The 27,784-nt window shown below is 41.6% G+C and overlaps 4 protein-coding genes and 1 long non-coding RNA gene across 6 annotated transcripts; 3 read left to right on the forward strand and 2 right to left on the reverse strand.

Annotated features, from left to right (window-relative positions):
- Window positions 1–833: 833 nt before the first annotated feature.
- Window positions 834–4,601, reverse strand: LOC135488441 (lysine-specific demethylase 8-like). The gene is made up of 8 exons (XM_064773050.1): window positions 4,432–4,601; window positions 3,545–3,675; window positions 3,049–3,180; window positions 2,713–2,791; window positions 2,374–2,596; window positions 1,942–2,053; window positions 1,594–1,823; window positions 834–1,270 (listed from the first exon to the last, which is right to left on the reverse strand). The coding sequence occupies exons 1-8, from the start codon at window positions 4,517–4,519 to the stop codon at window positions 1,222–1,224; spliced, it is 1,044 nt and encodes a 347-aa protein (XP_064629120.1). The 5' UTR covers window positions 4,520–4,601; the 3' UTR covers window positions 834–1,221.
- Window positions 4,602–4,603: 2 nt separating this feature from the next.
- On the forward strand, window positions 4,604–6,669 carry LOC135488442 (DNA-directed RNA polymerases I, II, and III subunit RPABC2-like). The gene is made up of 5 exons (XM_064773051.1): window positions 4,604–4,653; window positions 5,170–5,230; window positions 5,638–5,771; window positions 6,229–6,300; window positions 6,502–6,669. Exons 1-5 carry the CDS (start codon window positions 4,625–4,627, stop codon window positions 6,590–6,592), a joined length of 387 nt encoding a protein of 128 aa, XP_064629121.1. The 5' UTR covers window positions 4,604–4,624; the 3' UTR covers window positions 6,593–6,669.
- A 2,547-nt stretch (window positions 6,670–9,216) lies between these two features.
- Window positions 9,217–19,314, reverse strand: LOC135488139 (cullin-5-like). Of its 2 annotated transcripts, none has more exons than XM_064772608.1 (18): window positions 19,267–19,314; window positions 18,362–18,471; window positions 18,020–18,119; window positions 17,713–17,892; window positions 17,286–17,427; window positions 16,741–16,967; window positions 16,416–16,509; window positions 16,007–16,137; window positions 15,461–15,568; window positions 15,050–15,114; window positions 14,741–14,873; window positions 14,202–14,333; window positions 13,828–13,951; window positions 13,276–13,448; window positions 12,979–13,140; window positions 12,608–12,726; window positions 12,154–12,277; window positions 9,217–11,878 (listed from the first exon to the last, which is right to left on the reverse strand). In XM_064772608.1, exons 1-18 carry the CDS (start codon window positions 19,282–19,284, stop codon window positions 11,684–11,686), a joined length of 2,337 nt encoding a protein of 778 aa, XP_064628678.1. In that variant the 5' UTR covers window positions 19,285–19,314; the 3' UTR covers window positions 9,217–11,683. The 2 variants fall into 2 exon arrangements, with proteins under 2 accessions (XP_064628678.1, XP_064628677.1); XM_064772607.1 differs by having other exon boundaries at window positions 14,741–14,894.
- Window positions 19,315–20,229: 915 nt separating this feature from the next.
- On the forward strand, window positions 20,230–23,086 carry LOC135487847 (prefoldin subunit 3-like). Its single transcript, XM_064771969.1, has 5 exons — window positions 20,230–20,311; window positions 21,033–21,157; window positions 21,529–21,595; window positions 21,760–21,858; window positions 21,997–23,086. The coding sequence occupies exons 1-5, from the start codon at window positions 20,237–20,239 to the stop codon at window positions 22,207–22,209; spliced, it is 579 nt and encodes a 192-aa protein (XP_064628039.1). The 5' UTR covers window positions 20,230–20,236; the 3' UTR covers window positions 22,210–23,086.
- Window positions 23,087–24,395: 1,309 nt separating this feature from the next.
- Window positions 24,396–25,998, forward strand: LOC135487488 (uncharacterized). The gene is made up of 3 exons (XR_010446861.1): window positions 24,396–24,505; window positions 25,412–25,563; window positions 25,773–25,998. It is a non-coding gene; the product is annotated as an uncharacterized LOC135487488 (long non-coding RNA).
- Window positions 25,999–27,784: the final 1,786 nt, after the last annotated feature.

The raw sequence follows: 27,784 nt of genomic DNA on the forward strand, positions 1-27,784 counted from the left end.
TTCTGTGAGAGACACTGTAATGTGGATGTGACTTCTACTGTATGTAGATTGTATTGTGCTGTGCACTTTCTGTCCTTGATAGATATGCCAGTGCACAAAGCAGCTGCTTGGTCCTCCTGAGACACGACTCAATACTGATACCAAAGGCCCCTGTACACCTTGTGCATTCCTGGATGACCTGTCCTCACTGCTTGTCACAGTACATCTATTCTCATGAACATGTCCAACAGTTACATTGTTGTAAACAAGATCGTTTAGTCTAGCCTCCCAAGTTGTGTCCTCCTCTGAAGAGACATCTGTACGTCACAACCAAGTGTGGAGACTGTTTGTCCCCATTGCACTGTGATTTGTATGTCCTCATCCTGGCATAAATGTACATGCAGCAGAACAATGTGTCCCAGTGATATCAAATATCAGCATCGTGTCCTCAATGGATTCAACTGTGACATTGGAGATGGTACGTGTACAGCCTGTCCTGGCTGTACCTATTAATGTAGGATGTTGCACTCGGCCATACCAATATTGTTGGCCTCTGATACCGATTATCTTCACTTCATCTCCAGCTGGCAAATTTAATATCTAAATTCGGAATGGTCCAGAGGGACGGACTAAATAGGGTAGGGGGCAAAATGGGTGGATGTGCCTGGGGGATGAAAAGGCTGGAGACGCTCTAAAGACGTCAGACGATTCACAACTCGGTACATACATGTACGTATGTTACCATCACTCAGAAGAGCGGGAGAAATTTCGCAAGTTTGTCAGCCAGGATTCAGGAATTCATACACTGTCCTTTTATCTTCCAGAGAAGACTGTTCACAAAATGAACAAATGAATTGCATAGAATTATCTTTAATACACGTATTTACAAACAGTATTTTATTTACAATGAACTGTTGGTGTTCAGACAGCAATAACGAATGTGCAAGGACAAATTCCTGCATTTTCCCCCTTTGCACATTAGTGAGATAACTTTCATCACACATGTACATAGTGTGTGCAGCTGAATGGTTCAAATCTGGAATACAGAGGAATCTAGGTATCCTCTCTAAGCAAAATCAGGACGCAAGTCTATAATAGGATATTCATGCAGCCTGCCCCCAACATTCAAACCATATTAGTTGCAAATCCAATCCATACATGTATATGGCACAATTGTGAGTCCAGAGCCTTGGTTCAGAAGCATGAACCATGACTCACTGAAGAACATATTCTTTCCATTCCTTATCTCCAGAGAAGTCCTCTGATCTTCAACTGTGGAGGATGCTTAGCACTGAAAGACAGAAATGGCCAACTGTTATACACGATTAGCTCAATCACACAGACAAGGAGTGCTACAGAAAGCCAAGTGCACACCCGTTTTATTTGAATATTTTTACAATATATGTGTTTGCATGTTTGCTATAGCATTGGCATTGATCCCTGCAGGCACAGCAGTTAGAGACTAATGAACTCCTTTCTCTGCATACACTGGGATGGCGGAGTGTGACAACACCTTTTTCCTTGACCAGCAATTGAGACAGAGTGTAGGTTTTCCTTGCCACGACCTCCTCAACCGAGCAGAACCAAAACCTCTTAAATGATGCCTGGACATACCTGGATATTTCTGGTTCAGGTAAAGTGTCTATCTTCAGGTAATCTTTGACTGTAGCTACAAGCACATCCAGCTGTTCATCAGTTGGCACCTCATGCCACTGTTTCAGTAAGAAATTCCTCAACACATCTGGTAAACGACTCAGCATTTTTTGGAAAAATGACTCATGTCCCCGATTTTGTTCTACGAGGTTGAGTAACCAGTATGAGAAGACAGGCCAAAATGGTGGTTTCTGAAACAAAGAAAGGATTGTAGTTAGTATGTGTTAAAAGTGAAGAACTTCTCTTCAGCAATGAGAAGGGTCAGAGCATGGCACAAGGACAGCATCAACAACAACAACTGGTACTTACCATTAATTTTTCCAAGTAAATATTTTCTCCCGCATCACCAAAGAACATATTAATGGATATACAGACATCTAAAGACGTCACCTGATGCCACCAGAAGGCTGGGATAAACAACCTGCAAAAGAGAGGAGCCCATAAGTATGAATGGATACACAGAGCCAAGACAAAGTAGTAATCATCTTTCCAATAGACTGTTGACATGATTTGATGCTCATCCAAAGGGCCAAACAAGCACAGCACCACATCCAAAACACCAGTACCACTGCCTACTACTATAGATCCATGCACTTGATTGGGAACAACGTTTACATAACGTGGTGTTGGCCGTCGTCACGTCACCATGCATTTTTACATTAGTGTAACGTGACGTGACGCGAAGTCTTCGTAAACGTTGTTCCCAATCAAGTGCATCGATCTTTACTGTGCATCACTTACATTTCTCCAGGTGACAAAACACAATGATGGCACGTAGCATTTTTGAACTCTGGAAATTTTTCCAAATCGGGCTCTTCTACGTTGATTTGTGACTGAAGCGTCTTCCCTTTGGAGCCGTGAATGTTGGGGTACATGTGTTCAGTGTCGAGACCAAATAGTCGCAGTTGCTTTGTGCCTTTGATCATCACAAGAAAGTTGTCGTCAGGATCTGTATGACAATACTCTGAAAGGAGAAATATTAAGTCAGAACCATAAACAATACTTCTCTATTGGAAAATCTTTTTTTTTGTAGCCTTACCAAAATGAGGCATCAAATGGATGAGAGCTTCTAGTACTCACCATAATGTCCCTTTCTTGCTATCCACATGTAAGGACCACAGTGGATTTTACCAACATACTCAGGTAGAGGAACATCATCCTGAAAAGCATGCGATAAGTGGAATAGCAGACTGACAATGACTAAGAGTACACAGAAGACAAAGACACTATTGATGAAGACAATAGATCCCTTCTACATCACGAGGAGAAAGACATGTACAACTTTGAGACATATGCAAGTTAACACTGAAAGTGTCAAAACACACAGAATGAATTATGTACAGATCCTTGACCATTTCTTAAAATAAATAAAGCACCTTGCAACAAACTGTTTGGAGGGTTCATAATATGATTTACCTGAAGTTCTGGGAATGCCAAGTTGAGGTTTTGAACCGCTAGATAGGAATTCTTGGATCGACTGTTTTCCTTCAGGAGGTCATCCACGTACTCTTGAAGTGTGGTTTCCCGAATAGTGTACTTCTTACCCAGCTGGAAGAAAGCACAGAAACTACTGACCTGATGACAACTTCGTTAACAATTGTCTCCGAGGGTCACAACCTCCAGACGATTTAGTCAACTCTTGTTTTCAATGTCACAACCTCAAGACAACTTTGTCAACTATCAATGCCATCGTCAACAGACAAGCAGACTGAGACATACACTTGGCAACATCTTTCCTCATAGAAAAAACATGAGGTAAATCATCATTGATAGTTGTGACCATGACAGATGCACTTATGTAACAAGGTCTTTAAACCAGAGTCACCGGTGAAATTCATGAGGTTTGCATTCAAGTCGCTCAAGTCAGAATCAGTCAGAATCATCTCGTGCGTTTCTTGGTACATTTTCTTACCCTGTAGTCTTCTCTGTTCGTATTTCCTCTAACCAAACATTGGTTTGAACCAACTCGCTGACACAAATTGTCGAGAGTCCAATGCTTCGCAGGCCAGTGCTCTACTGCTCCCTCTATGATCACAGGTTGACCTAAAGACATTGGAGAAACAAACTGTACTTAGTAAGGCCACACCAATGGCACCAACTGACACGAGGGTATTGCACTGTGATAATCAGTGCAGTGCCGCCTAGTGGGATAACAATACCCTATATTATGTCATAGCCTGTGTGAAAAGGTTGTCAAAATCAGATCTAAAAAGTGTCACAACCTGAAGACAACTTTGTCCACCCCGGTCTCCGAGTGTCACAACCTGATGACAATTATGTCTTTGGGTGTCACAACCTGAAGACAACTTTGTCCACCCCGGTCTCAGAGTGTCACAACCTGATGACAATTATGTCTTTGGGTGTCACAACCTGAAGACAACTTTGTCCACCCCGGTCTCAGAGTGTCACAACCTCTATGGGTGTCACAACCTGAAGACAACTTTGTCCACCCCGGTCTCAAGAGTGTCACAACCTCTATGGGTGTCACAACCTGAGGACAACTTTGTCACTCGTCTTTGGGTGTCACATCCTGACGACAATTATGTCTTCGTGAGTCACAACCTAAGGACAACTTTCACTTTTTGTATGTCTTAGGCAACTGTCAGTGTCAGAGGAGGTTTGTCATTTTTCTAGATAGGCATGTAGAGTACCTATCCATCATTTTTATGAAACACCCTGTAAACATGATGAAATTCAAAGGCAAAATCTAACTGCTGAATATGACAAATCTGGTTTGAGAAGTCATAATCAAATAGGATACACTGAAGGAGATAACAGAGGTCTTTGATTTGGACTTACCTGTATGTAAATAATCTTTCTCAAAATCGAGTTTGTTGAGGTTTTTTACTCTCTTGATGGGAATACTTTCGCACCATTTCAGGGCCATGTTTTCGAACCTCGATGGTAGGAGGTTAAGGGTCCTATCTCTGTACGTATATCTGCTGTACAAATACACGCGCACTTCGTCCGGCTGGATAGCGACTGTTTCAAAATGGCGGACGACGATCAAGATTTCGACGAGTACGCTCGATTTTTACGAATTTATAATAAAAAACATGATTGTTTTAACATTTCCAGTTTCGCACCTCTGAATTATTGTCTTTGGTCCGCGTGGAGTGCATTCGCTGTGTTGGATGACTGTTTAATTGCCAGAAAAAGTGCATCGAACTCCTTATATTTCTTAACATGCTTTGTCCTGTACAAAATGTACAGTGTACACAGCACATATTACACTCGCACTGTATGTGTGAAAGTCCAACTTTGGACTCATATTGGTGGAGCTGTGAGCATTGAGATGCTTTCGTGGCAAGCTATGTGATGCTGTGTTACCTCAAACTTGCAAAAAGAATGACATCTAAAAATATAAAACTCTGGTCTATCAATATATCGCCGGTGTTGGCTATAACACCAACAACAGGCAACACTATACGAAGAGGGCAGTTAGGCTCGACCTTGCAGGCCCAGTGTTGTTAGGCTAGAGTATACATATGAATTTACAACAAATGTTCACAATCTAATTATATGTATCTGTTACAGTTTTGAAGACCAGTTGGACGAAGTAGATGACCAGGAACCACTTGAAGTTGAAAAAGATGAAGTAAGATATGCCTCATCTTACCTGAATTTATCATTACAGTCTTCAGGCTTTTTAGTCATAATCACCTAGTGCATTATTTCATTGGGACCTGTAATTTCAGGCTTAAAAACCGTGGTTTCAGGCTCTTGGCACTCTTGTGCTAGGAAGCCTTAACAGAACTGGTGTAAGGGGGCATAATGGGTTGTGGCCTCTTTAGATTGAGCAGGGGGATTAAGATTGCTAGCTTATTTAGAAATGTGCTGTATTTACCATGCCGACTCCTGCTTTGTAGCTTGTGTTTAATCTTGTTATAAGGGAATAAAGCCTCTTGTCCAACGTAAACTCATCAAAAATCATTTTAGTTTTGAGAGGTTCAGCAAAAACCCAGCATTTTACCCAACCATTTATGATTCATACATTATCTTCAGGAGCAGGAGGAAAATGTTGACATCCTGCCGTCTGGTGAAGGTATGAAGGTCCCCAATGACAAAAGGGTCACAACGCCATATATGACAAAATACGAACGAGCCAGGGTGCTTGGGACAAGGGCATTACAGATTGCGTAAGTAGCATGACGACAATGTCTCTTGGAAAGAAGTCTGTCATGTAGGCATCATTTCATGGGCAGCAAACATTGACATTGGGATCTTTTAAAAAAGGGGATGTACATACATGTATGTCCTAGATTACTATAGGTCTCAGTTGTAAAGCATTTTTATGCAAACTTCAGAGTGTGTGCAGATTGACATATACACTGCTTCAGTTTCCTTATTGTGAAACCAGGTACATTGTGTGTTACACTGGCTAAAATCCATTGGATTTTCTTCTGTCTACCATCAACTGTAAAATTACTGTAACTGCCTCTGCTCGCTTCCTGAACATTGTTGAGACACAACTACAAAAAAACAAGAGGAAAGAGAACCATGTGATTTGGCAGCTGCTTGATGTTTGTTTTCTGTACAATGAAGTTTTCAATCTTTGATTTGACCAGCATCATCTAATTCTTGTTTCTTGTTTAGTATGTGTGCCCCTGTTATGGTGGAGTTGGAGGGGGAGACAGATCCACTTCAGATTGCCATGAAGGAACTTAAGTAAGCTAGTTTTTAATGTGGATTTGTTGTTTGATTGTTTAGAAAAACCCAGCCCTTCTTCTAGTCGAAGTTGTAAGAGATGTGAAGGTCTATTGATATAATTGATGGGCGGTCCATAGGATTCGACTTGTTTGTTTAACCGGGCAAATGTTTTAAAGCAAATAGGAGTTTATTTCATATAAATTTTATTATATTTTTCAGAGCAAGAAAAATTCCCATCATTATTCGACGGTATCTGCCAGATGGAAGTTACGAGGACTGGGGTATAGACGAGCTGATAATCACATATTAGTCCTCATTTCTCAGTTTCTGTCAGCAATAGCATTTAACATCATTTGTATGAATATGTAAATAAACTTTTATACATGATGCAATCTTTGTGTTTCTTGGTGGGTGCATGTCTTACATTATGGGGGCCATGCAGGGATCATCTGGACTTCAATATTGGACATCAGTCTGTTGCCTCAACCCAGGTGACATTGACAAAACACAGTGTGCCACGTGTTGATAATGTCTTTGTTGATGGTGTGTTTCATCAATGATGCAAATTGCCGTTTCTGCATGGCCTCGATCGACTGCTGGTCAGCATTGTACACTTTGTACATTGTGCTCAAAGACCAAGCCATTCTTTTGATTTCCTCGCTTTCCCTTTCTGAAAAGTTAGAAATGCGTCGCCACTGGATGTACACAAAATGTTGTGGGAAAAACTTGTCATTAGAGTCCACACTTGTTGCAGGACTTGGTCCCTTCCTATTCCTCATCTGTTGGGAGCTCAGTTGTTTTATATAAAATTGGGAAGTGGATCATCCAGTAATGATCTGTTCCTACTCATATCAACACCTCTCCGTCGGCCAAATCCAGAGGCCTCATATGCAGTAAGATAATTGTTGGCAGTTGATCTCCAGACGGTTGATGGTCACAAAAATGTCTTGTAATGTAAATAAACTGGATGATTGCTGCACAACAGATTGCCACGGCAACAACTAGCCCAAGTGTTGCCACAATAATGCGTAGCTTCAGATTAATCAAGTCGTAAGAACAGTCTTCAACATCTTCATGAAAGTCATAACAAAAGTTCATAAGAGCTGAATCTAATAAGAAAAATATGAACGAGACTATTAGAAAAGCAATCGCGGCTAAACTACTCAGGAAGATAAATATGGCACTGACGATCATTAGCCATTTCTTGGTCAGTTTCAGTGATGTGGCAAGTCCCAATCCACCAGCTGTGAGAATGAAAAACGCCAGGACGAATCCAACTCCGATGTTCCCGAGTCCACTTCCACTGTTGACTAATATGGCAGCACCACTCAAAATAGCTACAAGTATTCCTCCGGTGATTTCCAAGACACTGCAATACTTGAGGATCTTTTTGAGTGTTTGGATGTCTGTTGTGGACTCATGGGTGCTAGTTTGGTCTCTTGGGGGCGGCGTCTTTCTGAAAGAAACATTGCTTGCTGATAAGTACCTGTTCCATTTGGTGGGTTGTTGGTCATTGCTGATCTCTTCCATGTGTTGATGTAAATACCATCATTGGAAAACATTTGGAGTCGAGAGAATTGCTCAGGCTCAGTTTATTGAAAACTTGTCTGTTCCATATTGCCAAAATGACTTGGCCTTAACATTTTGGGGTTGATTTGGTGACAGTATTTAGCCACTGGCAGTAATCTGAGCTGTCACTCCTTCAAACTAAATTATATCTACATGAAGGTCACTGCCTCTGACAGAGAATGCATGTAGGTTTACCATATCATAAAACCACAATGTTGGACATCAGTCCAGCTGTTTCAGTACAATTGTACTTGTACAGATATCATTCAGCCCCATTGGTCTGCTGTTTGCCTCATGAAAACCCTAAGGTGGTCATGATGTTATTTGCAGTGAAAATGTGGTGGAATCACGAGGCGCAAAAGACATCGATTAGGTATGGACGCATGTTTTATCATGTGTACTTGTTGATGAAACTGAGATAAACAACCCAAACTTCCTGCCGTCCCAATAAAAAACTACCTACGCCTTGTCTTCAGGACATCTAGCCTTCGAGGAGTTTCTCATGTCGTCTGCTGTTCTCGTTTTGGGAGAATGCCTTGTGTCGTCTGCCATCATTCTTGTATCGGATCCGTCTGATGTCAACACAGACATGCAGTTCTTATCTCACCTTTTATATCAAATGAGGACTTGGTGTTGACACATTGAAGTTAACATTGATAAGGTTTTGTACTGAGTCTTACAGTATAACATTTCGAAATCGTGGCAATGTTTCCCACTTGCAATTTTGAAGGTAAATTTGACCTGATTTGACGTTGCACTAATATCGGAAGTGATCCAATGCTGACACCACCTGCCAAAATTAAGCAAATAAAAACTTAAATCCTAAATATTTTCTTTGCAATAACTTAACTCTGGTGAAATATTTTGTTTATAAAACTTAGAACTGGATTTTGACTAGAAATTCCAGGTACTTGAGATTTGGTCGATTCGCCTTGAACCCAGTTTAAAACAATTTTATTGATTTCTTTGATGTAATGCCGAGTGTTATTTTTAATGCATGTGAACAAACACCTGTTTGACCCAGTAATAATTGACAACTCTGCTAATCACTCCAACAAAACAGGTCAACAAAGTGAGTCCATTCCCATTGTCTCATACATGTATACATCTCCTCCATGGCTGACATCTGACTGGAGGCATCCCCTGGAATTCCAGGGCAGAACACAGCGTTGTCCCCAAGCACGACATGATGAAGGAGACCATCAACAGAGCTGCAAATTGAGATGAGCATGAGCCAAGGACAAGCAAAATGGAGTCTCATGGCCTTTTGTTCGACACTGAGGACAGAATGTTCGAGTAAAACTTCCTCCAGACAAGAGATTCTTCAGACACTGTGAAAAAGCGAATATGAAAACCACATTCAGGTATAATTCTTTTATTTCAGTATAAATAACAATTACAAGTATACATCGATTTGACATGTAACATCTAAGCCAAATCCTAGGCTTCAGATGGTGGGAACGCAGGGGTCTCCTACCCCGAAATATCAAACAGCTACTCCTGACTTGAGCCTCAGACAAGTACCCTTCTATTAAAACAGTCAAACCATCATCATTATTGTCCAGTCCTATCTAGGAAAAGCTTAGTGCCTAGTTATAAACAAAAACAGTGCAATAGCAAGGCTTTAGAGAAGAGACCCATTTGATAATATTCCAAGTTGACCCTGTTGTGGCTCTCTACTATAAAACATTCAAGCGTTACAAAGCTCACTACTTCATTGAGCTTGTTATAAATAGTTGCGGTACACGGCCTCAGGGTTAAGTTGTCACTTTCCAATAATTAAATGCAGGAGATTGAAGTTGCTGTCAATGTTTTTGGTTACCGTGAGAGTTAAGTTCTGATCACATCTGAGGATCAAGAAAATTGATCTCCAGGCCAAGAATAGAAACTGCTGGAGGTCTGCGGAAGACTTCGGTACACATCAAAGGCCTTTAACAGCTTTGGCCTTCAATCGTAGTACTATGGTGAATCAGCGAATCTCCAGGCTTCAATCACTCCAGTAGAAACCTCCGTAAATAAGCACTTGAGCAGAACACAGAATAAATAGCAGCTACAAGTGATGAAAACACTCCCATCATGTACACACAGCGGCCAACACTCTATGAGGGCTATTCGAAACTGTTTACAAGAAGATCCCATTGTTTACTATTTCTGACCAAAATGTTAGTATTTTTCATATTTTTTGAAAGAGATCTTCAGTTCCTGTTCAGCTTAAGTAACCAAACGTATCCATCATGAGGAAGGATTGGGGAATTAGTCAGTACTACTTTACAAGTGTGACCAAGTCCTCATAAGTCATCAGCTGGCAGTCGTGCATACAGGAACATAGTGGTAAGGGGTCTTGCCGAGTTTTCACTAAACCCAAATTGGGAATTAAAAACATCATCTAAATCAAAATTAGAATAAAATCTGCATAACTTTGACTTAATACTTGGCATTGTGCTTGAATCAAAATTACGGGTTGAGCAGGTCCACTAAATGTCACCATCATCGATGACATCATCTTGGGCCGTTCTGGCTTCTAAAGCTAAAACGTTGTAAATGACCTCATCCATGAACATCAGTTGTTGACAAACCAGACTGCTCTTTTGATAGCCTAGAAGTTTTCCACCATTTGACGATGTTTGACCGACACAAATGGACACAGTACATACATATGTAGCAGGTGTTCAGTTTACCATATCGATAAAACTTAAAGTAAGTTCGCATGCACAGACTATTTGTGAAATTGCCCCGGATGAGAAAGCTCCATGCACCTTTTGTGACCTCGACTTGTAACCTCGTGAGGTTGGAGTGATCACAGAGAAACACTCAATAGTTATCCAAAGTGACTTCAAACTAAAAATTCATTAATTTAAGTAAAACAACTGATTTTATATTTTCAAACCCCTGTTTTGACTACTTTTCAAATGAAGAGAATAACAGCAACTGAACATTCCTAATGTGTTATATTTCCCGCTTTTAGCAGTAAAGAAGTCTTCCTCTAATTACTCTCAAGGTAAGACAACCTCTAAAACAACAGTTTGTGTATCGGGTGACTTCAGTAAAGTGTTCTGCAGCATTAGGCCGAATACTGTCAAATCCCTGGCCTACATGGCTACACACCACATGACAAGGTGACGATCCTCCACAGCAACCATGGATCCAAGCCACAAATGGCAGTAACTCATACCGTAAAGCTCGACCCAAAGCTGCAATCTTTGTAAGACCACTTCTTGGGATCGGTGTTGCGAAAATCTTCCCAAACAAGAGAGGCGCCACCTGTTTATGGAGGAGGAACAATACCACATCTATCATCATCATTTAATGATCATTTGCACAGAAGATGCACGAAATTTGTTTGGTTGGGCCTTGTTAACTTATTGGAGACAAAAATGAAATGTTTACCCTTGTATCCATCACAAAGCCCAACCTCCACCACAGGGGCGCTGCAGTTGCTGTTTGGTTTTTTGAAAGGCAACAAAGCCTCTGTTGACACTGCTGCAAGAAGTCCAGGAAAGCGGGACTTTACAATAGCATGGTGATGTACCGTATTCAACCAAGCCTTTTTTTGCGTCATTGTCAGCATATGTAGGTCTGTGGAGCGACCATCTCAATCTCCAACAACAACGAAAAATGTCAGAACTCTGAGATGGAGATTGTCTCAAAGCTCTAAAGTTGATCATTCTCGTCTAAGATTTCACACCTCAGAAAGCAGTCAATGTTTGTTACCTGATTTCTATTTCAAATCTCCAACGAATGTGAATTTGTATCACCTTCAGACCTTGACCAAGTCCAGGAAAAATGAAACTTTTTGTAACCTGATCCATTTCAATACGTCCTAAAGCTAAGTCTACGCCATATAGATAAACATATTGATGTTATCCTCGGCCCGCCGCATGTACTTATGTTCAATCAACCACTCGATTTGTTCTTTGATCATCTTCTTCGAAGGGAGGAACATGTTTTTGAGAATTTCCACAAGTTCCGTTTGTAAGGCAGCGTTCGTGCACTTCTTCCTCATCTTCATGATTTTCACTATTGCCTCCTGGAAAATATAACATTATTTTTCATTGTCAAAAGCTGCGTGATCAAGACATCAGATTGAAAAGAATTAAGAGACCTAATCAAGGTAAGAAAGAAATGATTCAAACACATGACAAGGCCTGGCTGTGCAAAATCAGTTTTGTCACTAACGCTGGTTTAACTTAACTTGACAATTTCTCTTTCAGTCAAACCTATTAGAATTGATGGCAGCGTTAGTGACATCATCTGTTTGAACAACCAGGCATTGGCCTTGATGTGACCCTCTACCAAACGCACCTGCACCCTGAGTATCCTGAGCTGTACAATGCCTTCATTATCCTCCTCCTTCGCTCGTTCCGTTGACAGCTGAAGTCGACCAATTAGATTGATTTTTCCTCGCTTTTGTAGTTTACCATTTTTACTGCAGTTAAAATTCAGAAGATTATAAGTTTAGCCTTCATTGATATTCTCAACACTTCAGAACAGCATTGGTATTCCTTGCCTACGTGTACATGTGTTTGGCTAACTTCCTCATGTGTTGGGAAACAGCCACAATGGCCCCATAGCTCTGGGGATCAAGAGAGGAACAAGAGATGACTGTCAGTTAATAAAGGACAAGGTGCTGCTGGCATACTAGTTAATGTGTCCAGCTCACAATCCAAAGATGGTGGGTTCTCATTCAAGTTGCCGCTTGATATTCCTTCCTAGGTGGAGCTCGAGTGTAGTGAAGAAGAAGATGACTGTTACTTACACTAGTGAGAAGTCCTGGTTAGCGTAGTACTGTGTGCTGTCTGTGAAGTCTTTGGGGTTCTTGGTTTCTGGTGAACACAGCAGCACCTGTCGCTTGATCTTTGGGAAGGCAATCAGAGACTGGAAAACGATTCACTTTTTATCAAATTCTGTCAGAATATTATGTAACAGAGTTTACTCTGTTCTTCAGCACTCACAAATGGTACCACGAAAAGTTCCGACTTGAGAACTTTCCAAAGAATCGTCACGTGAAACGATTCTGGAATTTTCTATTTTTTGGACAAATTATGATGAAGGACACTATCAGCCCTGAAAGTACGGTAAGATGTGGATGAACATATAACCCCCCGAGAACCGACTGCACACTCTTACCCATAGAGTCCTGCGCAACTCTGCATCTGGAAGTCCTGTAGCAAGTTTGAGGTTCTCGAAGGAGATGCGATCTTTAGGTCGCTCATTCCACGAGAATAACACAGCCATTTGAAATGTTGTCACCTCTAAGTCATAACGGCCTTGATCATTCTCAAAGGTGATCTGAAAGGACAATGTGAAATCAGAATTTGCACGAAGTTTGTCTACTTTAATGTTCTTTCTTAGTTCATACTGAGATCACTAGAGATTCTCTTTGGGTCCACCAGTGGCCGAGATACGAGCACACAATACACTTACGATGCCATTTGACATTAGGTGGTGCCACTGTAGCTTCCTGCCGCTGTGTTTCATCCTGTAGAAGTCCTCCACCTGCGGGATGTAATCCTCTAGCTCCATGGGGAGAGACACGGGCACACGGTCGCTACTCCGAGCCCAAGCACCAGCATTCAGTATCTTGATGTTGATTGATTCTACAATTAGAAGAGTACAGTGGTACAACTATCAGTAAGTCAATGGAACTTCCACGAGAGCTACGAAATGCAGAAAATCAAACCAGGGCTGTTTCCATGCCCAACTGCATGGCAGACCAACAGAGCTACTCTCTGGCTAAGAAGCTGCTCATCTAAGGTGATGCTCAGAGATATCTCTGTGAAAAGACAGGGTCTACAACTCAGTATCTCGCATGGTATACATCTCTATGTACTGTAGAATCCTTTATTTTTGCGAGCCTGATATTTTCGCAACGAAGGAGCTTACAGTAATATGACCAGGCCAAAATGTCTCTCCAAGAAATGCTGATATCTAGGGCATTCAAAGAGTAGAGGAAGTCAACAAAATCACCACACTCACCTGCAATTCCTTCGTTGTTGTTACGCTGAGCCTCCTTGAACTCTGCATTCAGGTCCTCACTCACTTTAATATCCTGGAACATCCTCGCTAATTTGTTGACGTAATCAGCCGGCATACCAACCTCCTGCAAATCAGAGGAGAGAGCTTTTCTATATACAGGCAAATAACTTAACCAGTCACCATGCGTCACCAAGTTTACAGCAGGTGGCATTTCTATTCAGAAACTCTCACAGTGGAATTTGAGTTCTGTCATCTAGTTGGATGTGAGACTGTTGGGCTTCGTCTAACATGGGTCCGCGACATATGCTTCATTGAGACGGTGACAAACTGAACAGATCAGCAGCCTATCCACAAAACTCAAAGTGTGCACTCACCCTCAACCACTCGACCATGTTCTCCTCCTTCTCATTATCAGCAGACGTGTCCAGGATGAGCCTCCTTGTGAGGTGGGCCTTGTGGTATCTCATGAACACATCTTTATTCTGAACATATTTCAACACTAACAGCTGAAACAATGAATCAACAAATAGTAAAAAGAGTAAGGCTGGGGGGGGGGCTGACTATGGTTATCAGCAAACATATCGCCGTCGGCTGAAGCAATGATATGCACAGTCAGTTATTCCTTAAACATTTGAAAGGACTGGAGTCACCCTCTCTCTTACTTGATTGTACCGTGACCGACCGGGAATCGAACCCAGGACCTCAGAGGTGACAGTCCCGGATGTTACCACTATGCCACTCTAACAATCTTTCTGCAGAATACGACGTCAAACATGAGGAATCAGTTAAATGAGGATCTGGAGAATACAATCATGAATGGATAAATGTCATCACGGTCTCTCTTGTCGATTGCTGGACTGAATAACACAACAAAGACAAGAACAAAACAAATCACCATCCATGAAACACTTACCACATCTCTTAGTTTCTTTTCAACCTCTTCTGATGTGAGTTTTTTGCTAAGTGGTGTCTTTCTGAGTAACATATCACAGTAGTTGGCCAGAAGTTCAGGACATTTGGACTCTGGTTGGGTTTTGGCACTTACTCTGCAATGGAAATTAGCCAATCTGAATTGAAAGAAACTGGCATTATTAAAGCGGCAGCATGATACATGTCTTTTACCTCATCTTTGTGAAAAATATTGTAAGAATATATTATTACTACCAAATTGTTTTTCTTTCACTTAAATTTTGTCATAAATGAAATCCTCTCAGTAACTTACCCTTTATTTTTGGCAGGGAGTTCAAGTTTGAATACAGAAGTATCATTCACCACATTTCTATATGCCTGGAAAACAAATTGATTTCATTATTTTAGCATGAAGCATACCATAATGACACATGAAGATCAGTCAAATAGGCTTCACCTAAACCGTAGAAACAAGAGTATGACTTAATGACAACAGATGGACATGTTTTATATTGTTTATTCCATCCATGAACATACTGTCACTCTTTTACATTTTTATCACGCTCCGATAGATTTTCAAAAGAGTGGATAATTATGGTGCAAGAGTATGTCCTCTCTTGATGCCTAAACTGGCCAGCTTGCAGTATGTACTTGACCTCGTGAATAGTAAGGGAAGCCACCCATTGGGAGAATCCCAAAACTGATCATAGAGGAATAAACTTACCTTGTCCCTAGATGTGAGGAATCTTGGATCATCACAGAAGGCGTCCTTCACTAGTAAACTAAACCGATTGAACAGTAGCAAGAGCTGCTCAACATATTTCTCAGAGTCCTAAAAAATCAATGTAATGTTTGATGCGAGCAGCTGACCCTGGTCAAAGACCATCTATGCATTTTACTTGAGACACCTCATACCTTAGGATGATGATGTTATCAACCAGAAACGGCACCCCCCTTACCTTGAGAGAATCTTCAGCCAAGTCTATATTTTATGCAATGTTTGTAATATCAATACATCTTTTAAATCTGGCTCCAGATCGACCGCCATGGTTGCCACAGATGGAACTGCCCCCCCCCCTCAACCTGGTACCGAGCTCTGTTAATGAACTGACGTCTTTCCGAATGTCATTCCACTATTAATTCCTAGAAATCATCAAAATATCATAAGATATGTTCAAACAAGGATTAACAAATCAGGTACGGTTCAACTGTCAAGAGGCACTGGCCTGTGAAGTTTATGTCCATCTATTTTGAGTCAGTGTCGACTTACTGTTGTAATAGTATCAGCAGTAGCAATCATGTCTGCCAAACCCGCACTAATAATATGCTCCTCGAGAGCACACAGCATCGGAGCAATGCCTTCAGGCACACGGTCCATCAGACTGAACATCAGCCTCAGCCCTGCAAACAAACACATGAACAGTTATGACACGGATGCTCAGACACCCAGGGTAATACAGCACCAACGACAAGGAAGGCCAAGTTATTTCCTCTTAGGCTTATGAGGATCTGAGTACACAAGACTCCCTGCGTGGGACACTAGCTAGTCTTTGCAAGAGATGCTGCTTCAAGAAATCGCTGGGTCAAGTATCACTCCTGAGATTAGGTTGAAAAATACATTGCTGGAGAAACAAGTGGAAAGCTAACTACATTTGTTGAAGATTTTTTTATGGACTTACTTGACGTCTCGTTGCTCCTGATCATCTGTGGACATTCGGCCAGGATGGTGTCTTTGAAGGCCGTCACCAGGACATTCACACAACAGTCAACCAACTGAAAAAGAGTATCACACAGACGAACATTAAAATCTGATCTGATGTAAAGAACAAACCTAAAGGTAAATAACTTCATTGAATATTATTGCTTGTTTGGTATCAACACTACCAGAAATGTAACAGAACTGAGTGAAGCACAGGCCCTCTTCCCTCTAATACACTGAGCAGTTCTCTCTTAGTCAAACAGCTCCTCAACTTCCCCAATCAATGCCAATGGCAATCAACTGACCGCAGTCACAGAACTGCATCCCTTCCGAGTCTCCAGATATCTTGATGCTCTTTGTTCCTCCTCCTTCAGCTTAGCATCGGCATATTTCATGTAGTTCTGGACGCCGTTGTCCGCTAGATATTCTGGCGCTTTACTTCTGTAGAACGACTCGGTAGCCTCGAGGTAAGCCTTCTCGAAGTTTTCTCTGTAGATTTTTAGTTTGTCGTCGACATCACTGCTAAGATTTACTACAAATAATGAGAAAAAAACATTAACACTTGAGCATGGACAAATGTAAGGAGGGGTCAGATACGGAGACAATTTGCAATGCTATTGTGTCCTTTTTTAGTTTTATTCTAAAGAGGAGAAGACCACAGCTGCAAAATGGGGTACTTTTGGGTTTAGAGAGAGAGACTGAATTTCTCAGGCAGTCTACCCTCTGAAAGGTTACAAAATGGCCAAGGAGTTGAAAACAGATCTTTTGAGCCCTGTTGTACATAAATCGGGTGCAGTGTGGGAACATAACTTACTGTCTGCCTATCAAGGGCTTAAATTGGCGAACTTACCATAAGATTCTCTGACACCTATCACCAACTGTGAATCAAATGCCTCCCCATTGCGCTCGGCATGGACTAGCTTCATGGCACTGTCTTGTAATCTCGGCTTAATGTCGGAGAATATACTTTGGTTCCAACTATCCAACATGAGCTGAAGAGAACAACAAGTTTGTGATGAAAACAGAAACCAGGTGTCGTTATACTATTATTATTGGCAACGCTAGTAATTCAGGATGAGAGGTTTGTGATGAAAACAGAAACCAGGTGTCGTTATACTATTATTATTGGTAACACTAGTAATTCAGGATGAGAGGTTTGTGATGAAAACAGAAACCAGGTGTCGTTATACTATTATTATTGGCAACACTAGTAATTCAGGATGAGAGGCAAATGATGTTTTAATTTTTAGAGTAATTTCTGGAGTAAACATCTATACCTTTCTAACAATACTTTCTTCTTGGTTTTTCTTCTGGCCGCCACTAGGTGCCTTGCCAGCCAATGATGTCTCTAACTGGCCAAAAGGCAGTGGCAGGTAGTCGCACTGTGTGAAGAACTTGCCCCATTCTGCAATGTAGGCTTTAAGTAAAGCTGAGTCCTCCTGATGTTGCATAACTCTCTGAAAATGGTAAACATAACATATAAATGGTCTCATGAATCATGATCAATACAGTGATCCTTCTGGTTGCCTCTGATGATTGAACTTTTGTTTCATCGAAATAGAAAACCAAACCTCTACAACTTACCGACTGTGCCTGTTTGATAAACTCCAGAATGTCATCTTTTAAAGCACCATTCACTTTGTTAGGACCTTTATCGTCCCAGAGGCACACTGAGTGCACAGCCCTGAATAGGAAAAAAATTATCAGCATTTCGCCATAGTGAGAGCACCTTTTTACCTCCATTGATTTAGATGTCATTTATATCTAGTGAACCCAGATCCGATGGGGTAGCAGGACTTTTGATAAATCCTTGTTATCGTAGCAAGGCATTGACGTTTTCAAGGCTTGTGTGAACATCGTAATGACAACAGCTCATTAACATAAATCCCGTCATGCGGGCGAGCTAACAGAGCCAGTATTACTCACCAGAAAAGGTCATACCACTCTGCCCTTGGGACTGTCTCCTGTCTTAAAAGTTTTAAGACAGTTGGCCGCATAGTGGGCCATTTGTCCTCAAACTGCAACTGACCGCAACCCTGAAATGGAATGACAACAATTACGTTAGCTACAGAGGAATACGGAGCTTGCTCACTGGAAGAATGCGACAAGGCTGCACAGATGGCCTGGATGTGTAATGTTATTGTTATCGCTGATAAACACGTCAAGACTCCTAAATCCCCTTGATTATAATTACCATCCCGTTGTTTATCCATGATGAATAAGCTATTTCATGATTTAGTGTAGGCCTAATTTGACTTAGTCACATAGAGCCTATGTAATGTACCGAGGTCCCATTTCAGTTGTCTAATGAGCCCATTCACACTTTTGCAGGGGTCCAATAGGATCTTTGTAATTGCTATCTCAGACAATGACAAATAAAGCCTTTCCTTTTCTGTTCATTCAGGCCTTACTTTGTCTTTGTAAATTGATGAAGTGAAATTTGTTGAAAACAAGATGTATTTTGTGACTCATTGCCACAGCAAATATCAATAAGTAGGCTCCTCCGATGAGCACTGCCACCTCTGTATGATAACCAGCAAGTAACTGAACACACAAGACACACAGCAAGTAAGTATGGCTGAAGATGAGCAGCTGACATTGTGACATTGTCCGGTTGTGTTGTTGTTTGTGGTGGAGACAGAACTGAAAATGGGAAAAGTTGGGTGGAAAGAAATGACTAAAAATCGGTTTTATGACAACAACCAATAACATCCTGGGTCTCCCAACTAAAGTAGACCCTTGGTTCACTTCATTAAGGACCCTATTTTTGTAATCCTTCTTTTGTAAGGGCTAAATTTTGGAGGTTTTTACGGTGATTTTTGTGAACTTACTTTCAGCATTGCTGCCATATAGTTTTTTTCACACGAGATTTGGATCTTCACGAGAAGAAGGATGATTTTTCAAAACTTCTGACACTGATTTTTTTTTATTAAGATGATATTAAGAAACATTTTGAATTTGATAAATATAGTAACTCAGTGTAGGCCTATTAGTTTCAAATAAAACTGTATAAGAGAGTTATTTTATTTAATTGTAGTGTTGTTCTTTCCCGCAAGCGGCGTGCCGAACCTGCAAAATGGGCATTTTGTAACATCCTCGATGTACACTTCCAGGAATGTCGGAGTTCTTCCAGAAATAACAGGTGACGCCACCATAAGTTCATAACGTGGGAAATACGAATTAGCCTCGACCCGCTTAGAGTACACCAATACTTCTGTCCTCACTCAAGGCAAATCAAATAATGTTATTCCACTTAGAGATTATCTAATGGACATATCAAAATTCAGGTTGTGAGAGAAGACAGGACAAGACAACTAATTTGGTTGTAGCGTGCATGGTCATCATCTCACAAGGACGGACAATGGAACAACCAACCTCTGTCAGCTGGTTATCTGATCTCACGAGCACATCTCTCAGGTGACCACAGTCACTTGAGTTTACATTGTTTATCACCAGTATGAATCCATATCTGATTCAGTCTCTGGTAACTCGAGTCTAAGGTCATGCAGATGATAGCATTCACCTGAGTTCCCATTGAATGGTTTCATATGGTTTATCACCAGTATGAATCCTGGCTAACAGAAGCCGAAGGCTAGGAGTAGGAACCCCCTCCCCCCCAGGAACCCCTTCACAAATCCTACAGGGGGTCATCCCCTTTAAAAAATACATATATATAAAACTGTAAACAACTCATAACCAAGTCCACACGTGCGCTCATGAACTAATAGTGACGTCACCTGTTATTACAATTACTCCGACAGCCCTCAATGTGTACATCGAGAATGTAACAAATCGCGCAAAATGGCGACCGAAACGAAAAATGAAAATCCCGGCGATGTCGAAAATAGCATCGGAATGCCAAGTGCTGTGTTTGTTGTAAGGCAAATTAATGATTTAGCGAAATCCAGGAAGATTTCAAGATTCGTTTTTATCATATTTTTGCTTCAAGAGTGCTACGGAAACATGTATTTTTGGGCCTCGAAGTGTGAGCTGCTTTGGCTGCATGTAAAAATGTACAGGAGGATTATGAGGATGAATGTACACGTTGGGTTGGTGTAGGCCTACATTTCATGTGTGCATGATGTACAGATACGCCCAACAAATGAAGTAATGTCTCCACATACAGACATGATGAGACCTTAGTTGAGGGGAAGAACTGTGACTTGACACTGTGACACCATCACCATGCATGCAGTAGTGACTCATAGTGTAGACTAAGACTGCAGTGTGGTTTGTTTAGCCGACCCTAGGTGGTACCGGCGTATATTGAAACGGGCCTATTGGCTGCAGTGGCCCACCTGTTGTACTTGTGGTGTCAAATTGTACAGCAGGTTTGGCTAGTATCAGCCATGTCAGTGCCTTAGTGAATGCAAAAAACTGCGCCTATCACATGTGAGCTTGACAATGTTTTTGGGGAATGTGACATGTACAAATATTTGTGTTGGTACAATAAACTTTGTATGCACATGTAGATTTTTATGATAGTTGTAGATTTATTGGATGTTGTTGGCTGGATAGGTCGCTGGTAGTGGTACTTTTGATCCAACAGGGTGTGTGATTGATGCCATATTCATATAAAGATGCCATGTCATTCCAGGAAGATGTCGAGGAATTTATGAAAGCAGAAGAAAACCAAGAAGTGGAGGCAACATTGAGACGGTTTGATGAGCAACACAACAAGTATAAGTTTATGGAGAGGAATCTGGTCACCAAGAAGGCGAGGTACTGAACCTATTGAATTTGGATGTGGTACGGTTTGTGTACCTCATAGTAAATAAAGCGTGTACCTCAATATGAATAGAGCAACTGTTCACCATCGGGTCAGGTGGTGCAGACAATGAGGGTTACACTAGTTCAGGTATCAAATTCTCCTGTTATTCTGCAGATTAACTTTCAACTCTTTCCTCCAGCCAGGTCAAATAGGTTTGTGGAATGCTCTTTGCTAATTGTAACATTCTTTCCTTCAGGTCAGGAATAGACTGGTACCCAAATATACAGCTCCTTTTGATGCATTTCTAACTCATCTTCCAAATTAGGCCAGGGTTTCTGATTGCGTATTGCAGCATCTTGACATTTCAAATTCTTTCTTTCAGATTAAAAGCCCAGATACCCGATATCAAAACTTCCTTGGATATAGTGCGGTATTTAAAGTCTAAGAAGGTAAGATCATGATGGTTCCCCTGCCCTCTTTATTCATAACCAAAAATAATGCATGATGGTGTCTTTTGATCAGGCTTGAGTTGCAAATCATCTCAACAAAAAAATCAACTTCAGTTATGGATAAGTTTTCAACCCACTGAAATTTATCTGTTTATCTTTTTCAGGATTCTAAAGAACCAACCGAAACAAGGTTTTTATTATCGGAAGTACTGTATGCAAAGGCGAGTGTACCTCCGACTGAGAAGGTCTGCCTTTGGCTTGGGGTAAGTGTGTGAAGCATGTAATGATGTTCTTTTAAAAGTGATGTGAAGTTCCCTTCCAGAAGTAAGCATTGCATTCACAAAGAAATTGGACCCTGTAGCCCATGAACACTACAACTTATTTTTTGTCTTTTTTTTCAGGCCAATGTGATGTTAGAGTACAACTTGGAAGATGCTGAAAACCTGCTCTCAAAGAACCTCGAGCAGGCCAAGACATCATTTGGTAATGCTGATACAGACTTGGGATTCATCCGAGATCAAACCACCACGCTAGAGGTCAACATGGCGCGGGTTTACAACTTTGACGTCAAGAAGCGACAGGCACAGAAGGCGGTCGCTGCAACATCCTCATAGCCTATCACGATCAACACGAGATGATTGCGGCATGCTAAGTTGATGTGTGTGCTTTGAACAGCTGTGACCTCTGAGAAATGATGTAAGGGACCGTCTTACTTTTCATCGACCCCACAAAAGGCTCAACATATTCAGGTTTTTGTGGCATCAGTGAATTTTGGGATGTTCCCCAAGTATATTGGCAGGACTGTCCTGTTATAAAATTATCAGTTTGTAAGGAAATGAATTCACAACTAGCATTTGGCAATGCATAATCTTTCCTTTGCATGGCTCAGATCTTGTTTCTTTTCGGAATAGAATAAAGGATCTAAATCTGTTCATGACTTGAAACAAGCAGATAATACAATACTCTGTACGATTATCTTTTTATTTTCAATCTTGCCCTGTGAGACTGAAAACCCCATACAGTTTGTTGCTACTTGCCAATATTGTTGCAGTCAAAGTCTCTCTATGACGGATTCAGATTGAAACAGCTTTCAGTTGCCTGTGAAATAGGCATTGTCTATTTCTGGACAGTGTGATCATCTGTGAAGGCTGTTGATAAACAACTTGACCTGGCAAGATGAGTGACGGCCGAGGATTCCCCAATTCATGCACTAAATGTAAATCCTTTTATCAATCAGTTCTCTGTGTTTGTTTCTGCCTTTGGGAGCATCTTCTGGAAAATGGCACTAATCTGAAGAACCTTTTGAATTGGTTGTATCTTGTTCAAGTTGTGCATCACTGATGAAAGGCCAGTTATTTGTTGACAGTGTGAAGGGTCATAAATGTTCACATCTGACTTGAAGTGGTTTGATTTCAAAGCTTATGCTATGTCTGTTACCTTCCTCTGTGGAGTTCTCTTTTTTATTTTTTGCAAAAATAAATCTAGTGTATAATAAAAGCCAATTTGAGAGACTTCTTTTTTTCGCTCTATCTTATCATTAGATGGACTTCCATGCCATGGTGCTTCTCATGGTGGTGACAACTAGGATCTGTAGCGCTATATTGTTGGCACTTAAAACTCGGGTCTGTCTTCTGTGTTAAATGTTCTCACTGCAGCTGCCCCCTCTCCATCAGATAGTAATCATCACAATATTAGAGTAAGTGCATTTGGCGATGTCACAATCAAAGACTGACAGGTTGATTGTGCCTCTGAGTGAAGAGGTCAAGCACCGGCAGTTGGTGACATCATTTGATGCTCATGCTGTCCATGTCAGATTCTGACAGTTATTGTCTGATGCACATTCAGATTTGTGATTTGATATACTGTGGGACTGTTACAATAAAAAAAATGGGCAAATGCTTCATTGCCTTGTCTTCTCAACTTTGAGCTGAGAGTGCTTGTTTGATCTGTCTTTATTGATATGCATGTCCCCAGAGCATCTGTCATAGTTCGTTCTGGTACCGGTGTGACAGCGGCTATAGTCCCCCTGGAGTCATAGTCCGGTAGCATTGTATTTGATCAATTAAGCAGCATGATCTATTGTACCGCTAACCCTAACCAAAACATTTAGCAATGTGGGCTATTGTTACACGACTCTCAGCCCTAGGGCTACTATCCCTTGCACACTGGTGTACACGTTCTGTTCAATCATGCCTAAGATCATGTCAAAAGATTTACTGGAAAATGTTTCAACTTGAACATTATAATGTTGGCAAAGAACTGGATAATGCTAAAACCTTTGACTGTGGATACTAGCTAGTTGCTGCTTGTAACAGTTGACACAATCTGAGATGAAGACCAAATTATTGTGATACATGGCAAACACTACGGTCTCATTTGGGTTGTGACTGCTCTTGAACGTGTTTACAGCATGCTATTTTGTAGCATTTATCACACTGCAGCCCATCGGGTTGGCCCAATAGTCGGGGGGGGGGGGGGGTTAATGTTCGCTTCTCCGGCCCTGTGTGTATGCAGGGCTGGAAAAGGGAACATTAACCCCTGATGGCCTCCGGATGCAATAGGACATGTTTGAAGACAATACATTGGATTTTGTATTGGCGCTGGTATTACAAATTCTTTTACATGTATACATTGTAGGATCTACAGGTCGCCTACTGACCTCTCATTGTTGTCCGGCCTGCACCAGTGCCTTCAATTAGCGTTGGCCGATGACATAAGGTGTCGTGAAAGAAAATTCAAATTAGTGGGGTCGGGTGACCAGGAACTTCTTCTTTGATTGGCCGAGACCTACACAATGGAGCGGTTGGTTTGAAACAAACTGCGCCATTTAATAGCTGCTGGAATGTCAAACGACTTGGAAGCTTTCGTCGTCCGTTCCGAATTTTCTCAACTTTTCTTATTACAAATAAGGTAAAGTGATCCGTCGTTAGAAAGTGTTGCAAAGCAACTATACACTATGCCACCAATTAATTTTGTGGTGTATTTATCACCTTATTATCTTTCCATCGGATTAAGTCTCCGTTCCAACTGGGCAAAGAAATGACGCAGCGACCTGCCACCCTTTTTCAGTTGCGTTTCCACGATGGTTGTTCAAATCTGCTTTCTCAAAACCACTAATTTTTTTACTTGCCGGTGCTTGCTTAAAAGCCATCAATAATGAACCACGCTTGGCACCACTATCCCGACTGTGGTGTAGCACCCGACTATAACAAGCTGAAAAGGGAATATGCTGTTATGGATGTCAGATAGTGGTTCCTTGACATTTGCAAACAAGTTCAATGGGCGCAACCCACGCGGCGACACCAAGGACCGCTGGCTGATCTATTGATATGTTCGTAGGAGGGTGTCAAAGTCGGGGAGACGAAGAGCCACTCGTCTCTTGTAGGGGGTTCATTGAAAGTGTTTGCATCTGTTAGCCTATGAACACAAGATTTTAATCCTTCAGTCTCGAATTTGGCGGAGAAACTAATCTTACAGAAGGCCCAGTCATATCTCGTCATTGACAGTATCTCTGGGAGGCCCTGTGTGCCGTTGATCCAATATTCTATGAGGCTGTTTGAGAGACTTCTTGTCTTAATAGTTCCATTGTGCCTCCTCTGATCTTAAGACACAGGCATACAGTGGTAACTTATTAATTGACTGCGAAATGAAAGCAGTTTAAACACGAGGTGTGACTCATTCATTCACTGTCTTCGAGATCATGATCGATTAATTGATGACGAATAAATTAGTTAATTATGTCACTCTACACTAGACATCGTATTATGTTTTTAATACCATGGCAGTACGGTTAAAGTAGTCGCATTATATTTTCAGTGAACTCACAACCTGTCGGTTCAGGCCCCAGGTCAAGACCACCATGGATGCAAATGCCACCGTTGGCGTTCTGATGTAACAGTTATAGTACTAGTGCCAAACTGGAAAGAGTGTCCTATTCAACTTCACGGTGACGTATCAAAGTGTAGTATGTTAGTGTTAAAACTCAATGCGGAGACAAGCGTACTATGGACAGGTTGTCCTTCTACACCGGTTTAATGGACTGGGACGTTGTGATGAACACATCTGTCGTATACCTGGCACATTGTATTGGCAGTATTCATGATCAGACTAAGCCACAAATTTCATTAATTGCAAATTAGGTTTAACGGTAAATTAACTATCGCCGCTTATCTTTCAGTCGCAAAATTGGACGGCGTTGAAGAGTGTTGCCCGGTGAATCAAGACACAGGACATCACTTTTTTATCTAATAGTTGGAGCAGAGTAGTGTGTGTGTAGGCTGTGGTTTGCTCCACCGATGAGAGACACCGAGATTCAATCCTCTCATCAGAGATGAGTGGACTATCAATTCTGTCACATAACTACATACGACATCAAGTTTCAATATTTGTTCACAACTTCTGACTATCAGGGACATGTTGTTAGTCAATAAACTGAAATAAACTAAATTTAATTGCATCACATTCATTTGTTTCATTATATTTGTCCGGTTGTGATGGTCGCCAGCCGAGACGAATAAGGATGGGGCTTGGCACAGCCAACTCTATATCTAATTTCACCACAATCTATGTGGCGTCGGGCACTTGTCACAACCAGTCACAACCAACCTTTAGGCCGTGCACCACTGCATCTACAATTGAGACGTACTCTCCTGCTCTACTGAGACGGGAAATGTGTCTCGTCACAACTTGCCCAATATAAGTGGCAGAGTTGGTGTGGACAAGGTCTCATTCAGGAAACGGAGGATGAAGGGGTCTGTCGAATTAAGGTCTCCTGCATGAAGTTTGGCTCCCGTCAGCTTCACCTGCTGTGGCGGCATAGGAAGGCCGTCTTGCTGTGGATCGGACATCCTGAGTGTGTCCTCTTGGTTTTGGACCGGAGGACCCGGTGTGACAGCGGATATAGTCCCCCTGGAGTCATAATCCGGTAGCATTGTATTTGACCAATTAAGCCGCATGATCTATTGTACCGCTAACCCTAACCAAAACATTTAGCAATGCGGGCTGTTGTTACACGGACTATCAGCCCTAGGACTACTATCCCTTGCACACCTGGCCGGTAGGACCACGAATAGAAATTTGGTGCTAGCTTGACACAGCTACGAGTTTTAACTCTTCCTGTTGATCTGGACTTCTAATGTTAAAGGTTACATATAGCAGATCGAGCAATTTGTGAATGATTAGGGCAGGCTGGGGGCAGTGCAGCCCCCTTTAGAGGTGCGATTTTCGAAACGAGAATCTGGGGGGGGGGGGGCCTATCAAAAGAGAAATGGAAAGAATTACCAAACAGTGCGTTTTCTTGGCATCTCAGTGGAGGGCATAGATAAGAAATAGTCATTTGCTTTTTATGATGAGGCGCCCTGAGAAATCGTTGCCCTCCGACGAAGGAGGTGGGGCGCCTGATAATCCAATCCCTGTAACCACTGCCACACTCGCATAGTTTGCATTCTGGCTTGCGCGAGAGATGGATCAGAGATAAGTGTTGGCAGTCAGGACCACCTTCGGCCGTCTTCACCAAAACCTGTCCTCAAAGGTTTGTGACCCAATATGTTACACTCTCCGCGAAGTGTATGGGGAACACCTCTGCCAAATATAGCCATCGTGCTCGATTATCCATGGCAACGATCGAGGACTGTGACAATTATCACCCCAACGTGGATACTAGTATACCTGTGGTTGAGTGACGTAAGCCCATGACATGTATCAATGTATTAATTTGTCTTGCATGTACGCACGTGCGCTGGTCGTCAAGGTTGGTCCTTAATTGAAAGGCATTTGGAATAGATTTAGCGTTTTCATCGACATTAGCTGATTAGCACCGTATCAAACGAACGCACGGACCTTTCTCGAAGGCGAGTGTTTCTATTATCAAGGTGAGTCCTATTGTAGCTTTTTTTGGAGTGTATAACTTCCGTTTCTGAGTATTTCACCTCACTGTTTAGGAACGCGGGGAAGACAGATTGAAACGTCTGTTTCGCCTTATTGAATAGTCGTAAAAAAACCCGTTTAATGATGTAATGTGCTCTTTACGTTGTTCCCCATTATCAGTGCTTCCATACAGCACTTATATAAAGATACCATAACCAGGGGAAACAGAAAAAAAGTTAACCCCGTTCGCAGATTGCGAAGTGTTATGTTCATGACATTATCCCGCAATTATCACAAATCCTCGCGATATAAAAGAAGTCTCCC

Source organism: Lineus longissimus, chromosome 5 (genome assembly GCF_910592395.1).
Source record: "Lineus longissimus chromosome 5, tnLinLong1.2, whole genome shotgun sequence".
Classification (NCBI taxonomy): domain Eukaryota; kingdom Metazoa; phylum Nemertea; class Pilidiophora; order Heteronemertea; family Lineidae; genus Lineus; species Lineus longissimus.